The 16,465-nt window shown below is 48.4% G+C and overlaps 1 protein-coding gene and 1 non-coding gene across 22 annotated transcripts in view; both read right to left on the bottom strand.

Annotated features, from left to right (window-relative positions):
- The window catches only part of TPM3 (tropomyosin 3), a 38,675-nt gene extending 26,915 nt beyond the window's left edge, over window positions 1–11,760 (bottom strand). For 11 of the 21 annotated variants that reach the window (XR_013414652.1, XM_015152664.3, XM_015152689.3 and 8 more), the window contains exon 1: window positions 839–1,038. Coding sequence is in view for 19 of the 21 variants with exons in the window: in XM_015152664.3 (XP_015008150.1) it covers window positions 839–970 (132 nt within the window). In the remaining 2 variants the exon portion in view is untranslated. 21 annotated transcript variants of the gene reach the window in all.
- On the bottom strand, window positions 11,752–11,830 carry MIR190B (microRNA mir-190b). Its single transcript, NR_032433.1, has one exon. It is a non-coding gene; the product is annotated as a microRNA mir-190b (primary transcript).
- Between the last annotated feature and the right edge of the window lie 4,635 nt (window positions 11,831–16,465).

The following is a 16,465-nucleotide window of genomic DNA, read 5'->3' as shown; positions in this document are numbered from 1 at the left end:
GCTTATCAGCTCTGCTTGGAAGAAATGTTCTTAACCAGTTCGGCTTGCACTGATCACACTTCCAGGTCATTGTGGGTAGGGCCAGGCAAGTTTGGTTGGCTCCTATATTTGCACTAATGTTGAGAGAAGTACTATCCCCTCCCCTGCCGTTTCACGTAGATTGAGTGGGTGTAGCAGCTGCAAGAGCACCCCGTAAGAGGAAGGGCCCCTGGCCAGAGGTTGAGAGGCGGTCCTGTGGCCTCGAGCTCCTCCAGGGAGGGAGGGCACCGCGCTTCCTCTCAGCCAACTGCTGCCTCATTTCCTGAGCAAGAAGAGGGAGCGGAAAAGCTGCCAGCAGGCAGGCCGGGGTCTTTCCGGCGGTTCCCACCCCACAGCCCTCACCATTTCACAGGAGGCTCAGTACTTCCTCTCCCCGAACAAAAAAGCACCCACCGACTGTAACCCCTTGGGCAGGAAACCTCAAGCAAGAGCAAAGTTCTCCCACCCTCCAGGGGGAAGTGGGGGAGGGAGAAGCCGCTGAGCCCCTCCCCCGGCCGCGCCCGGATCAGAGGGACTGAATGAATGAGGTGGAGAAAAAAAAAAGAGGAGGAAGGCCACACCCCAAACCCTGTGCCTCAATTCCTTCAAAGGTCAAGCCTGCTCGACCGAGCACTCAGTTTCCCCCTCGTCCGCTTGCTGTCCTACTGGAGCTGAGCCCCACCCATCCTCCGCGCTCCCAACTTCATCTCCGAGGAGGCTGGCCCTCAGAGGACCATGCTCCACGGCAAAAGGGACCTTATTCCGCTTGCCGGCTACTCCAGCGCCTGACCCTCCCTCATGAGCCTCGCCATCTCCGTACCTGTTCCCGAGCCCGCCTTTCTCCCTCAACTTCTCGTTGGAGGCGCTCAGCTCGCTCCTCTGCATCATCTGCCTGCTGCTGCAGAACCTGGATCTTGCGCTTCACCGCCTCGATGGTGGTGATCCCAGCCATGGTGCCCACCCAGCTACTGCTCGCGCTCCGGTTCCTGCCTCCTCCGCTCGGCGTTGCAGCCTCCTCTCACCCTTACTTCCGCCTGCTACGCCCTGAAATACCGGAACTTACCAACCCGCCCGGATGTGACGTTCCTCTGCCGCGCCCTCCCACCGCCAGGCAGGCGGGAAGGCAGTCCACTGGAGGGAGAGCCGCGGCAGGGAGTAGATCCTCCCAGTTGCCCCGGGCTACTGCTCCCGGCCTTACCTTGGGCCAGTAAACTGGGACGGGGTTGGGACGAGGGAATGTTACCATGATAACTGGGCGGCGCTTCGTGGTCTAGCCTTTCCCGCCAGGCTGGCTGCCCACAATGGTTGCGCCCTTTGCAGGTAGTCCGCTGACCTTACACTCCCGCAGTTGGCCCCCACTCCCGCAGTTGGCCCCTCACTCCCACAATACCGATACCCCTCACCGCTCACTGTATTTGCTCCACAATATAAACATCCTACAAGTCTCTGCTTCCACTCACCCCACGACAAACTCCAAAACCAAGTTCTAAGAAAAGTCTAAAAGACTTTCTGGGCCTCAGGGTTCAAAAAGCCCCACTCAGTCTCCTTTCAAAGTCAACTCAGGTAGGTAGGTTCTCTCTCCCGTCTCCTGGAAGTCAATGAATGGAACTGTCGGAGTGGAAGGAATGTGGCAAGTTGGCACAAATTCTCATTCTATTTGGCATGGTATGAACTTAAGTGCTATTTGGAACAGACTTTTCCCTTTTTTATTTATTTTTTTTGAGACAAGATCTCGCTCTGTTGCTGGAGTGCAGGCGGTGGCCAGATCACAACTCACTACAGCTTCGAACTCCTGGGCTCAAGCGAGCCTCCTACCTTAGCCTCCGGAGTAGCTGGGACTACAGGTGCACGCCGCCCCATCGGGCTCCCTGTTCTTTTATTATTTTTGTTTTGGTTTTTATTTTTTGGGACGGAGTCTCCTCTGTCGCCCAGGTTGGAGTGCAGTGGCGCGATCTCGGCTCACTGTAAGCTCCCCCTCCCGGGTTCAAGCGATTCTCCTGCCTCACCCCACCAAGTAGCGCCCTCCACCACGTCCGGCTAATTTTGTTGTAGTTTTAGTAGAGACAGGGTTTCACCGTGTTAGCCAGGATGGTCTCGATCTCCTGACCTCGTGATCCACCCGCCTCGGCCTCCCAAAGTGCTGGGATTACAGGTCCCTGTTACTTTTGAGTGTCATTATGCACCAAATTAACCAACCTTCCAGCCCCTCCAAACCTTGGAATGATTCAGGACTTGGTAATTTAATCATCAGCTGAGTGTGGTAGCTCATGACTGTAAGCCTAGGACTTTGGGAGGCTGAGATGGGAGATGGCTTGAGACCAGGAGTTCAAAACCAGCCTGGGCAATATAGCAAGACCTCATTTCTAAAAATAAATTAATTAATTAATCATCACTTAAATTCCTTTTGTAGATGAGAAAGATATGCCCCCATTTTATCAGGAAGAAATCCTCTATTACAGACCACTGTCAGCCGACACGGGTGACTCATGGCTGTAATCCCAATATTTTGGGAGGCCAAGGCGAGAAGATCACTTCAGCCCAGAGTTTGAGACCAGCCTGGGCAATATAGTGAGACCTCGTCTCTACAAACAATTAAAAAATTAGCCAGGCCTGGTGGCAGTACTTCTGTAGTCCCAGCTACTCGGGAGGCTGAGGTGGGAAGATTTCTTGAGCCGGGAAGGCAGAGGTTGCAGTGAGCCGAGATTGCACCACTGCCTCCGGTCTGGGTGACAAATTGAGAGCCTGTCTCAAAAAAGTAAAAAACAGATGACTGTTACTAGATCCTTCATGCAACAGCCAGATATGTGCCTGTAAACTGTACTGTAGAATCGAGCCTCCGTTCTGTTACAACTTTCACCAATTTCACTGCCACTATACTAAGTACCCCAAGGAACTGTTGGTGAGTTAGAAACTTCCCCTTGGCCAGATGTGATGGATCATGCCTGTAATCGCAGCACTTTGGGAGGCTGCAGCAGGTAGATCACCTGAGGTCAGGAGTTTGAGACCAGCCTGGCCAACATGGCAAAACCCCGTCTCCACTAAAAATACAAAAATTAGCCGGGCATGGTGGTGCCCACCTGTAGTTCCAGCTACTCAGGGAGGCTGAAGCAAAAGAATTGCTTGAACCTGGGAGGCAGAGGTTGCAGTGAGCTGAGATGGCGCCACTGTACTCCAGCCTGGGTGACAGAGTGAGATTCTGTATCAAAAAAAAAAAAAAGGCAAAACAGACCAGATGCAGTGGCCTACGCCTGTAATCCCAGCACTTTGGGAATCCGAGGCAGGTGGATCACAAGGTCAGGAGTTCAAGACCAGCCTGGCCAAGATGGCGAAACCCTGTCCCTACTAAAAACCACAAAAGAAAAAAATAAAAATAATAAAAATAAATAATAATAATAAACTAGCCAGGTACGGTGGCAGGCACCTGTAATCTCAGCTACTTGGGAGGCTAAGGCAGGAGAATTGCTTGAACCCGGGCAGCAGAGGTTGCAGTGAGCTGAGATCGTGCCACTGCACTCCAGCCTGGGTGACAGAGTGAGACACAGTCTCAAAAAAATAAAAATAAAAATAAAAGAAACTTTCCCCACTGGCACTGCCATGCAGGATTTCTGGAAGCACAATAGTAAAGAGACTTGAGAATGTTATCTTCCCTCTTATTTCTTTGTATTCCTTCCACCTTCCCAGTAGGTAATCGTGATAAATTTTTTCCACTGGGGCAGCTCTCTTTTCTCCTAGAAAATTAGGACATGGAACAGGACTTATAACAAAGAGTCCTAATCCCTGAAAGGAATAGTAGGCAAGACAGTTGCTACCCTCAATGTTTAGTTCTGAGAATGCTCCCTCCAGAGCCTCTGTCTTCCTATCACCTTTTGGAAATACCGAGCAATGAGACTATTCAGAAGAAACAACTTGGATAGATAATAATTTTCTCAATAGAGTAACCTGCACACTGATTTTTCCCCCAGAAATTAGGAAGGAAGATCAGGGTTCTGACACTTAATAAACTCTACCCTGATGGCCTAAGAATTTTTCTAACTTGCTTTGGAGAAGTCTGATCAAGATGTGGCTGAAGTGACACTTTGTCATCTGGGTGCTGCTCAGCAGGGGGCACTATTGTACCTCCCTGTGCCCTGGTAAAGAAGCAGAAGACCTCATCCTAGCCAAACCAAAAGGGTGTTGAGAGCACCACTGCATTCCTGAGACTGGTAGATTTGAGCAGATAATCTCCTCTTGATCCAGGGAAACAGATGGACTGACTCATGATAGCCTTTAGAAGCACAATGGATAGCCAGCAAGGGGCCCAGTGCTATTGTTTTCCTAGTAACCAGCAATACAGTATATCAACAGGTGTATATGTCCATCGTTGTCCCTTCTGTCCCCATCCTTCCCACCACCTGTCCCTAAAAAACGATGTTATGACTCTATGTCCTAACAATGCACTCCTCTTTCCCTTTGTTTCTCCCTGAACAGCATCTGATTTCATATTGGATTAAAATGATCTTAGATGTGGTTGCACAACAATGTGAATATGCTACTACTGAATTAGACATTTTAAAATGGTTAAAATGGTAAGTTTTATGTATGTGTATTTTACCACAACTTAGAAAACAAAGTTAGACAAACTTAGGGAGGAAAAAAACAAAAGTGTGGACTCGCCTTGCCATACCCTTGCCCTTTCTTTATTCAAGCAGTCCTAGTAAATCCTGCACTTTTCAGAAAGGCTTGTCAGATAACCTGAACTGCTTGTGTAAACATGTAGTTATTGACTCCCTCCTCCTTCTCTACCCCTTATATCTACATCAAGATAATATGCTCTGTTTACTTATTTATTAACCTCAAGGACAAAAGCTGAGCTGTTAACTTCCTTTGTATTGGACAGAGTATATTCCCCCCAAAGATGCATATATTAGGCTGCTGATGACTCTTACCTTTGTTTTCTGCTTTTAACCTTGTTGCTCCTTATTCAGCACCTCTCCCAATTCCTATAAACACTGTAATTTCCTTCTTTGACCCTTTGAGGCAGGGGTCATCGAACTTTTATGGTCTTGTGGCCAGAGAGAAAAGAAAGCCAGCAGATAACATGTACATGAATGAGCATGACTGTGTTCTGATAAAACTTTATTTACAAAACCAGGCTGTTGCAAGATTTAACCCACAGGTGGTAGTTTGCTGACTCTAGCTTTGAGGAAAGAAACCTTTCTTCTTGCTTGCTCCTGGCCATAACCTTCCTCTCCTGTTTCTTGTTCTTATGTATATCTCTGAGGGTACTTTCTGACTTGGGAAAGCTAATGAAGGGAAGAGAGGTTGAATGAGTATTTTTAACCCTCACTTTACATACTTAAATGGGTTTTGGTGGATTCCTATGTAAATATGAAGAAGTTTCTTTCAAATGAATATACTGAGTAGACCATATCTAGGTGAGGGATGCTATGTGTGTGTATGTGTATGTACATGTGTAAAACAGATTAAGATAGACAGAATTCATCCCCAGGAAATCCTTTTATATTCCTAATGATTTTGATGTATTGCATAGAGACTCTGTGTCATTCTCCTTCTCATGATCTCAGGTTAGACTTGTTTGTTCTTTCTCTTGGTCCTGGAAACACCTCCTCAAGCCCACATACTAGCTGTTTCAGCCTAAGAACAGACCCAGATTGATGTTACCCAATTTATCACAAAACTGTTATTAACCTGACATTGTGCTAGTTTGTGAAAACTTCTATCTTCATGCCCATATGTTAGAAACAGATCCATTCAAATATACCAGGAACCTAGGCTATACAACTCCAGCAGGCCATCCACTTGCCCAAAGCCTGGGGGTAAGCTATAGATTTGGTAGGGCTGTTTTTTGTTTTGTTTTGTTTTGTTTTTTGAGTTTTCCAAGAAGGGGGAATTTTTATTATTTTAAATAGAGACAGGGTATTGCTCTGTCACCTAGGCTGGAGTACAGTGGCATTATCATAGTTCACTGCAAGCTTGAACTCCTAGCTTCAAGCGATCCTCCCATCTCAGCCACCTGAGTACCCAGGACTACAGGCACATGCCACCACACCTGGCTAATTTTTTTTTTGAGACGGAGTCTCGCTGTGTCGCCCGGGCTGGAGTGCAGTGGCCGGATCTCAGCTCACTGCAAGCTCTGCCTCCCGGGTTTTTACGCCATTCTCCTGCCTCAGCCTCCTGAGTAGCCGGGACTACAGGCGCCCGCCACCTCGCCCGGCTAGTTTTTTGTATTTTTTAGTAGAGACGTGTTAGCCAGGATGGTCTCGAACTCCTGACCTCGTGATCCGCCCGTCTCGGCCTCCCAAAGTGCTGGGATTACAGGTTTGAGCCACCGCGCCCGGCCCACCTGGCTAATTTTTAAATTTTTTGTAAGGATAGGGCCTAACTATGTTCCCCAGGCTGGTCTTGAACTCCTGGCCTCAGGCGATTCTCCTGCCCTGGCCTCTCAAAGCAAAGTGCTAGAATTACAGGTCTGAGCCACCACACTGAGCACAAGAAGGGAGAATTAATAGTTTGTGGTGGCCTGGCCAGGTGCGGTGGCTCACGCCTGTAATCCCAGCACTTTGGGAGACCAAGGTGGGCAGATCACAAGGTCAGGAATCGAGACCATCCTGGCTAACACGGTGAAACCCCGTCTCTACTAAAAATACAAAAATTTAGCCAGGCATGGTGGCGGGTGCTTGTAGTCCCAGCTACTTGGGAGGCTGAGCAGGAGAATGCTGTGAACCTGGAAGGTGGAGCTTGCAGTGAGCTGAGATGGCACCACTGCACTCCAGCCTGGGCGACAGAGCGAGACTCTGTCTCAAAAAGAAACAAAAACAAAAACAAAAAAACCTATAGTTTGTGGTGGCCTTAATTTTTGGAAACAATGAGTTTAAATGATGTATATTATCCAGTTTGTGTTTCTAACCTCTGGCATAATATATTCAATTCCCTCCACTTTCCCTGGCCACTGAAAGTGGCGGAAAACAAAACAGAAGATCAGAAACCTAATGGCAGAGGCCAGGCATGATGGCTCACACCCCTAATACCAGCATTTTGAGAGGCTGAGGTGGGTGGATCACTTGAGGTCAGGAGTTGGAGACCAGCCTGGCCAACATGGTGAAACCCTGTCTCTACTAAAAAATACAAAAAATTACCCGGGCATGGTGGTGGATGCCTGTAATCCCAGCTACTCAGGAGACTGAGGCAGGATAATCACTTCCTCAGAGCTGAGATCTTGCCACTGCACTCCAGCCTCGGTGATAGAGCAAGACTCTATCTCAAAAAAAAAAAAAAAAAAAAGCTCAGGCACAGTGGCTTAGGCTGGGCGCAGTGGCTCACTCCTGTAATCCCAGCACTTTGGGACACCGAGGCAGGCAGATCACTTCAGGTTAGGAGTTCAAGACCAGCCTGGCCAACATGGCGAAACCCCGTCTTTACTAAAAAAAATACAAAAATTAGTTGAGTATGGTGGCACGCACCTGTAATCCCAGCTACTCGGAAGGCTGAGGCAGGAGAATGGCTTGAATCCAGGAGGCAGAGGTTGCAGTGAGCCAAGATTGCGCCACTGCACTCCAGCCTGGGCAACAGAGCGAGACTCCATCTCAACAACAAGAATAAAAAGAAACCTGGCTGGGTGGGGTGGCTCACGCCTGTAATCCCAGCACTTTGGGAGGCTGAGGCAGGCGGATCACCTGAGGTCAGGAGTCTGAGACAAGCCTGACCAATATGATGAAACCCCGTCTCTACTAAAAATACGAAAATTAGCCAGCCAGGTGTGGTGGCGCTTGCCTGTAATCCCAGTTACTCAGTAGGCTGAGATAGGAGGAGAATCACTTCAACCTGGGAGGTGGAAGTGGCAGTGAGCCGAGATAGCACCATTGCACTACAGCCTGGGCAACAAGAGTGAAACTCCGTCTCAAAAAAAAGAAAGAAAAAAAAAAAATCTAATGGCAGAGAGACCAAATATGAGGATCTAAAAGCATTTACGAATGGTTCATTCTGTCTGTCCTTCTAGCTATTTTCCAAAACCAAATGTGATTTTATTTTATTGATTTATTTTTTGAGATGGAGTCTCTCTCTGTTGCCCAGGCTGGAGTGCAGTGGCACGATCTCAGCTCACTGCAACCTCCGCCTCCTAGGTTCAAGCGATTCTCCTGCCTCAGCCTCCTGAGTAGCTGAGATTACAGGCACCCGCCACCACACCTGGCTAATTTTTGTATTTTTAGTAGAGACAGGGTTTCGCCACGTTGGCCAGGCTGGTCTCAAACTCCTGACCCCAGGCGATCCACCCGCCTCGGCCTCCCAAAGTGCTGGGATTAGAGGCGTGAGCCACCACGCCCAGCCCAAATATGATTTTAAATATTACATGCTGCTTTTTTCCTACTAACTCAGTTCACTGAGAGACTTGTTTCCACCAATACTGGAACATTTTTGTTGTTGTTGGTAAGATTCCTATGGTACTTTTCTTCTAAAAAACTTTTCAATCTAATCTTCCATTTATCTTTGCGGCAAACTTCAAGGTTGAAGATGAAGGAAAGTAGGTGATGACGGGATAATATGACATGGAAAAGAGAATTTATTTTATTTTAGAATGGGAAAATTCAGCCCTAGACAAGCTGAGTAATTACTCACGGTATAGAGTGAAGACTGGTGGTGATAACCTTTACCCTCTAAGGTTCCTTCTTAGTTTCTATTATAGTCTGTCACTGTAAGGATCTCTCTGCTGCCCTATGAGCAATGCTTCGTATGGCATCTCCATGGCATAAAGGCAAATGCCCACATTGGCCAAGATAAATAAACCCATATAGGGCCAGGTCAGTGTGACCTCCATTTCCCATTGTGAAATCCGAGCTGGTTTTGTTGGACAGTTGAGAGATGAGAGGTTCCCTATTAATACACATATCCACATGCCAAGACTTGGACATAAAAGCTAAGAATGTAGCATGGGGGAGGAGGTAGGATAAGTGACAGCATTCTGAACTTCGAGTCCCCTCTCTGTCCATGTCCTGGGAAAGATAATTAAATTCCTGGGCTGGTGAGAGGAGATAAATGAGACTTTTACATGTATTTAAAAAAAAAAAAACAAAACTTTTCTTTTAACGTGTTGGAGATGTCTTAAGGAAAGAAAATACCTGCCATTATGAGAAAATACCAGCATGTGGTTATATGCAAAAATGTACGTGAGTATATATGTCTGTGTTCCATGAACCCACAAGCGTGTTTGGAATTTCTTCATACATTAACATAAAGATCTATATGTGTAGATTAAACCCATCCTCCATCTCTCTAATACTCACATCAGCAGCCTTCTTCTCTGCCAGTTCCAGCTTCTCCTGGGCATCCTTCAAAGCTTCTGAATACTTGTCCAGCTCATCCTCTGTCCCTTTCAGTTTCTTCTGCATGGCTGCCAGCTCATCCTCCAGCTATAGGAGCCCAGAGAGTCACACACAAAAACACACAAACACAACAATGCAGGGTTGGACCCTGGGCTCTTGGAGCCCTGAGTGTAACCTCCATGTTACCGTCCCTAGCGAGACACACTTTCTCCCCAGCCACTTCCAGCCCACTGCCTCAGGAGTTATGCTGTAGCTTGGCCTGTGACCGTGTAATCTCTGATCCTAAGATGACCAAGCCATCCTGGGTTTTCATCCAAGACCCTTGGATGGTAAATATCTAAAGTGTAGATGCCCGTGATGCTATTTGAGTGAAAAGAGATGCTCTTTCCCTTTAGAACTCTTACCTTTTCCTCTAGAAGTCAAGGGTTCTTCCAAAACATGATCCATTACTACTTAAATTCAGCAGACATACTGTGGCTCAGAAGAGGCCACTGACTTTCCCAAGGTCACAAAGGCAGTCTGAGACAGATATGTTAGATGTCCTCTGCTCCTCCAGTGAGGCTGGGGAGTCCATCCCACCCCAAAATGGAGGTGACACCAGTAGTCACTGTCTTTCCCATGACAACTCCCTTCCATTTCACAGTCTTGTTCATTAGCAGATGAGAGAGACTGATGCTAGTGCCTACCTGTTTACTTCTTTCTTCTGCCTGCTTCTGCTCAGCTTCAGCTTGCTCTGCCCGATCCAGAGCATTCTCCTTATCTAACTTCAGCATCTGCATCTTTTTCTTGATGGCCTCCATCATGAGCAGTGGCTGTTGGTAGGCTCACCTGTGAACACTGGAGAACTGGAGACTGGGGCAAGAAAGAAGGGGCTGCTGCCTGAGTGACCAGGAGGTCCCCAGACTTGAGTCTTTATCTGTGCTCATAGCTCCACCTTTTGTTCCTAATATGGTCTTTGCAGCTCCCTCCACCCCATCATTGTTCTCCTGGGGGAACACAGGGTGAGACGCTTTGATGAACTGACATCACCAGCAAAAAAATATCTAGGAACAGCTGAGGCTGATTTTAGACAATGGAAAGTGGGGGAGGGAAGAGGTTCTCCCTGACCCTAAAACTTTCCACTCATTCTGGGCAGCTCTATGGATGTTTTAAAAGAGCAGGAAGAGGGCAGGGAAGAACATTAAAATAGAGAAGGGTACTTCGGCAATTCTAGGTTGGCAGTTTACATCCAGAGGGTCCTGGTTGCCTTTCAGCTTCCCCTTTCACTGTCCCCCAGACCGTGTTGAATGCTGGTCAAACTCCATTAGCTGAGTTTTAGCTTTCGATTTCTGGTATTCAAGGAGCTTGGGCAACAGGGAAGAAGGGAGGTCACAGATGATCCTTGACAATTCTCCCAGATCCCCAGATCAAATTGCTGTGCTATTTTGAGAGTCTCCAATTGGCAGAGAGACTTTTTTCCTCCCCACTAAGAGCCACAAGAGTAGAGTAAGAGGGTGGGGTTGGAATCTCCAAGATCTATCCCAGAGCTTCAAGTGAGGTGGGGAGAGAAACAGGGGAGGGTCAGAACAGTACAGACAGGATAATGCCCTCTGTTTTCCCACAGTAATCTTAAAATAGAACTGTTGTACTCTCTCCTCTTCTTCCCTTTGTCTTCTCCCTTCTTAATTCTCCCCAACACTGCTGCTCACCACATCATCATAATCATCATCATCAGCTCTATTCTTCCCAGTTTAGTTCCAGGCCATGTTTATTCTTCCATTGGGAGCCTTGTTACTAACAGGTGGCAAGGATACCAGTCCACTGGCACCATACACCTGAAAATATGCCCGGGGAGAGGGGGGCACTGTTCAAGGTGACCAGATATATTGGACAAATATAAATGGCTCTAGTTAGTCATTTATGTCAAGGATAGTGAGAGTTAATACCAAGTCCCAGCAATGGGAGAACTGAGACACCCACCAGACCAGTGGGTAAAGCAGAGCTGGAGTCCACTCTCAAGAGCTTCCAGTCACTAGAGGTAGATAGGCAGATAGACCATCAGCTGACTCTTGACAGAGAGAGGAGAAACCAAGTCTCCTTTCCCTGGAGATTAGCCAGGGAAGGGGTTAGGGAACAGGGAGAGGAAGGAGTAGAAAATGGGGGTGGGGTGGGCAGGTGAATAAGGGGGAGAAAAATACGAGGACAAGAAGAGATAAAGAAAAGAGATATGTCCCTTCTAGCATAAGGGGACAAGAAAGAAAGATTTGATCCTCAAATTCCAACTCTCTCCCACTCCCACACCAGCCCTCTTAGGTTAAGATTGAAATCCACATAGGTTGCAGCTACTGGACTTTTGGGGGGGTCCTGGAGAAGAGATTCAGTAAAAGAGACAGGAGCCCCAGAGATTGAAGTATGAAAGAGGGTGGTGCTGAATCACCAGCTGCTGTAAGAATATGTTTGACATTTAGTTGGTTCCTAATTAAACAACCCAATATCAAACATATCACACAGAAGCAGGCAGGAGAGCTTTGGGGGTCATCTGCCTTCCTCCCAGTTGCAAAGAAAGAATAGCGCAGAAACCAGGCACCAATCATGTCTAGATGGAGAGCCACCTCCTTGAGGAAGGGTACTGGCCCCTGCTCTTCACCTCCCAATACAGCCAGTTCTTGCTTATCGCCCTACGTGTCATCCCTGCCTCAGCTCCTCCTCTGCCAGCGCCTGGCCTTTGCTGGATCACGTTGGCCTAAACCAGGAAGAATACCTGGAAGGGCTCCACATCCGGGCAACTATCATTCCCTAGAGCTCCCACACAGAGCTTCTCCCCCTGATGTCACGGCCCCAGCGCCCAGAGGATCAGCTATGTCAGCAGCTCCTCATCAAAATTGCCACCTGCTCTCTTCAGTGCCATTCCAGCTGCCCTGAGGCTTTCCGGGGTGGGGGCAGAGGACTTGTACATCCTGCTTTACCTTTCCAACAGAACTCCTAACCTTCCCAGATCACCCCCACAAGACTACTGAGGTCCGTTCAGGAGGCACCATCCTGGCACTGTCCTGCTCTTAAGTGCTGCAGATGCTTGGCTCCCCCTTTCTGCCGGCTTAACGCTTCTCACCTTCTCCCCATGTCCTCCAGGCATCCTCGTTAAAGTCACCCTTGGATGTCCAGAACAGAAGAATAACTTATCTCCCTGGCAGGCTCCATCGTGGGCTCCAGAAGAGAAGACTTAGAGTTCCCCACCTTGCCCGGCAGAAATGAAACTAAGGCTTTAGGTCGAGGGTAAGAGAGGAAACTTCTGCCAGGAAGCAGCCTGCAGTCCACAGGAGTCCTCTTCTCTTCTAGGGCTTTTTACCAGAACTCCAGTCTGGCTTCTCCAAGGGTTTTCCCTCACAGGAATCCAGCCGGATTCCCATATGGGGGATTTCTGTTTCGGAGAGAATCAGATCTGTTGAGTGTCATGTGGCAGGCAGATGCTTCTCTCCACTGTGGCAGAAAAGAGCCCAAGTTATAGCTGCATTGGGGGCTGGGGGGCTTGAGTGGAAGTGTGGGGGTGGGAGAAGGACGCTCTGCTTCAGCCCCCAGGCCTGTTCCATGTGTCCTTGTTCCCATTCCAGACACCCACCCCAACCCCCAGCATATACCAACTCCACAGTGTCCTTGATCGAGATCAATAGCTTGTCCCAAGCCCCAGTCAATTCCTGTTGTGTGGCTCTTGCCTTTCAGGGGAAGACTAACAAATGGGCATATACAGGCCCCAAGGTAGGCACCTGTGATGTTGTCTTATGTCTTTGTTCCTTTTTGGCTCCTAAAGGGGATATGTATGTAATTTGCACTTTCTTGCTCTCCCTTCTTACCCTTAACCCCTCAAGTTCTAGTTCCTTTCTCTGAGAAAGTTACCCATACTCAAGAACCAGAAGCTGGAGGAAGAGAGGCTGGGAAAGAGACTAGCAGGAATGAAAGGACTTTAATGTTTGGGGCACTAGAGGAACAGAGAGGCAGACTGGGAATGTGGAGGCAGGGGAGGAGCAGCTGTCTTGGAAGGATACTTTGTATGGCATACCTAGGCAGAAACATCAGATGGCCTTTGATGAAAGCTGTTTAGCTCTCCTGGAAATACCTACTATGCAGCCATTTCAAACACAAATGAGCCCCTCTGACCCAGAGGAGCTGGGTATAGCATCCGCCACAGAGGGAAGAGGGGCTGAATGGGTGTGATGGGGTGATGTTATGAGAACAGACAGAATACACAGAGAGGATCAGAAGAGATGGGCTCTGTAGGGGGCCAACCTGCCAATACTGGAGCCAGCCTGGCACTGACAAGCCCTGGGGGAAGAGGCCAAGGTCAGGGATCAAGGCAGAGGGGATGGGGCATTCTGTGGGTTCAAAGGAACAGAGGAAAGAAGAATAGAAAAATAGAAGGAGTTGGTGAGGGAGTCTGGTTGGAGGTAGGGGGAGCCTAGGTAATGGAAAGGAATTAAGGAAAAAAACTATCATAGGAGCAAGAAAACATCATTATGGGTTACCATTTATCGGACATTTTGTGCTACTTGCTGCTAAGTGCTTTATTTAATCCCCATAGCAACCCAGTGAATTAGGCATTATCTCCCTTTTTACATACAGCATAAGGAACTATAACTCTGAAAATTAAAATAATTTGCACAAGGCCACGCAGTCAGTGACAGAGCCAGCACTGAAACCCAGATCTATCCAGTGTTAAAGCCTGTTCTCCTAATGCCAAGCTATACTGCCTATGCAAAAGAAGCAAAGAGTGGCCTGGGAGACACACATGGGGGAGGATTTAAAAAGTTAAGGGGCAGGCCGGGTGCAGTGGCTCATGCCTGTAATCCCAGAACTTTGGGAGGCCGAGGCAGGCGGATCACAAGGTCAGGAGTTTGAGACCAGCCTGGCCAACATAGTGAAACCCTGTCTCTACTAAAAATACAGAAAAAATTAGCCAGGCATGGTAGCGGGCGCCTGTAGTCCGCTACAAGTCCCAACTACTTGTGAGGCTGAGGCAGGAGAAGCGCTTGAACCCGAGAGGCAGAGGTTGCAGTGAGCCGAGATCGTGCCACTGCACTCCAGCCTGGGTGACAAGAGAGTGAGACTCCATCTAAAAAAAAAAAAAAGAAAGGCCGGGCGCGGTGGCTCAAGCCTGTAATCCCAGCACTTTGGGAGGCCGAGGCGGGCGGATCACAAGGTCAGGAGATCGAGACCACAGTGAAACCCCGTCTCTATTAAAAATACAAAAAATTAGCCGGGCGCGGTGGCGGGCGCCTGTAGTCCTAGCTACTCAGGAGGCTGAGGCAGGAGAATGGCGTGAACCCAGGAGGCGGAGCTTGCAGTGAGCCGAGATCGCGCCACTGCACTCCAGCCTGGGCAACAGCGTGAGACTCCGTCTCAAAAAAAAAAAAAAAAAAAAAAGAAAAAAGAAGTGAAGGAGCAGCTGGCTATTTGGCTCATGCCTATAATCCTAGCACTTTGGAAGGCCTAGGCAGAGGACTGCTTAAGCCCAAGGGTTCGAGACCAGCCTGAGCAACATAGTGAGACCCCATCTCTACAAAAAATAAAAATTAAAAAAAAAAATAGCCAGATGTGGTGGCATGTGCCTGTGTTTCCAGCTACTCAGGAGGCTGAGGAGGGAGTATTGCTTGAGCCCAGGAGGTCGAAGCCACAGTGAGCCATGATTGCACCACTGCACTCCAGCCTGGGCAATGGAACGAGACTGTCTCAAAAAAAAGTCCTGGTGCTGTGGTTCACACCTGTAATCCCAGCACTCTGGGAGGTTGAGGTGAGCGGATCACAACATCAGGAATTCAAGACCAGCCTAGGCCGGGCGCGGTGGCTCAAGCCTGTAATCCCAGCACTTTGGGAGGCCGAGACGGGTGGATCACGAGGTCAGGAGATCGAGACCATCCTGGCTAACATGGTGAAACCCCGTCTCTACTAAAAAATACAAAAAACTAGCCAGGTGAGGTGGCGAGCGCCTGTAGTCCCAGCTACTTGGGAGGCTGAGGCAGGAGAATGGCGTGAACCCGGGAGGCGGAGCTTGCAGTGAGCTGAGATCTGGCCACTGCACTCCAGCCTGGGCGACAGAGCGAGACTCCGTCTCAAAAAAAAAAAAAAAAAGAAAAGAAAAAAAAAGACCAGCCTGGCCAATATGGTGAAACCCTCTCTACTAAAAATACAAAAATTAGCCGAGCATGGTGGTGGGTGCCTATAGTCCCAGCTACCCAGGAGGCTGAGACAGGAGAACCGCTTGAACCCGGGAGGGGAAGGTTGCAGTGAGCCAAGATTGCACCACTGCACTCCAGCCTGGGTGACAGAGTGAGACTCCATTTCAAAAAATAACAAAAAAAAGTGAAGGTGAGATTGAGATGAAGCTTCAGAAAATAGAGGGTAGGGGAGGACACAGGCAAACAGAAGGAATGGGCGACTCAATCTCAGGTTTCTGGGTCAAATCCAGGTCACATGTTTTGTCTCCTATAAAACTTACACCATACTTGTTATTTGTTCAGTGCCTGCCTCTCCAACTAGGCTGTGAATTCCACGTCATCTGGTGTGTAAGTACTCACGAGTAGTTGAAGATAGGGTTTGGGAAGCAGAGGTGATGGGAGCTGGGGGTTGAATGGATATGTAGCAAAGACAGAGGAATGGACATTGGTGGAGAATGATATTTGATTGGATAAGAAGACTGGTCTCGAAGTCAGCAAGCAACCTCTGGAGGACCTGGGTCACAGAGAAATCTCCTGAGGGAGAACATGGAGGATACCTACTGTGTGCCAAGCACTGGGCTTGCTCTGTATTGCTATATACATTATCTTATTTAATTCTTCAAATGATCCTATGAGATGGGTATTATTGTCCTAATTTTCAAAAGAGGAATTTTTTTATTTGAGATGGAGTCTTGCTCTGTCACCCAGGCTGGAGTACAATGGCACGATCTCGGCTCACTGCAACCACTGCCTTCTGGGTTCAAGCAATTCCCCTGCCTCAGCCTCCCAAGTAGCTGGGATTACAGGGGGCCGCCACCACACCTGGCTAATTTTTGTATTTTTAGTAGAGTCAGATTTCACCACATTGGGCAGGCTGGTCTTGAACTCCTGACCTCAGGTGATCCTCGTGCTTCGGCCTCCCAAAGTGCTGGGATTACAGGCGTG

This window comes from Macaca mulatta, chromosome 1, assembly GCF_049350105.2.
Source record: "Macaca mulatta isolate MMU2019108-1 chromosome 1, T2T-MMU8v2.0, whole genome shotgun sequence".
In the NCBI taxonomy this organism is placed as follows: domain Eukaryota; kingdom Metazoa; phylum Chordata; class Mammalia; order Primates; family Cercopithecidae; genus Macaca; species Macaca mulatta.
Note: the sequence above shows the minus strand (reverse complement) of the source record. Positions and strands in the feature narration are given on the sequence as shown.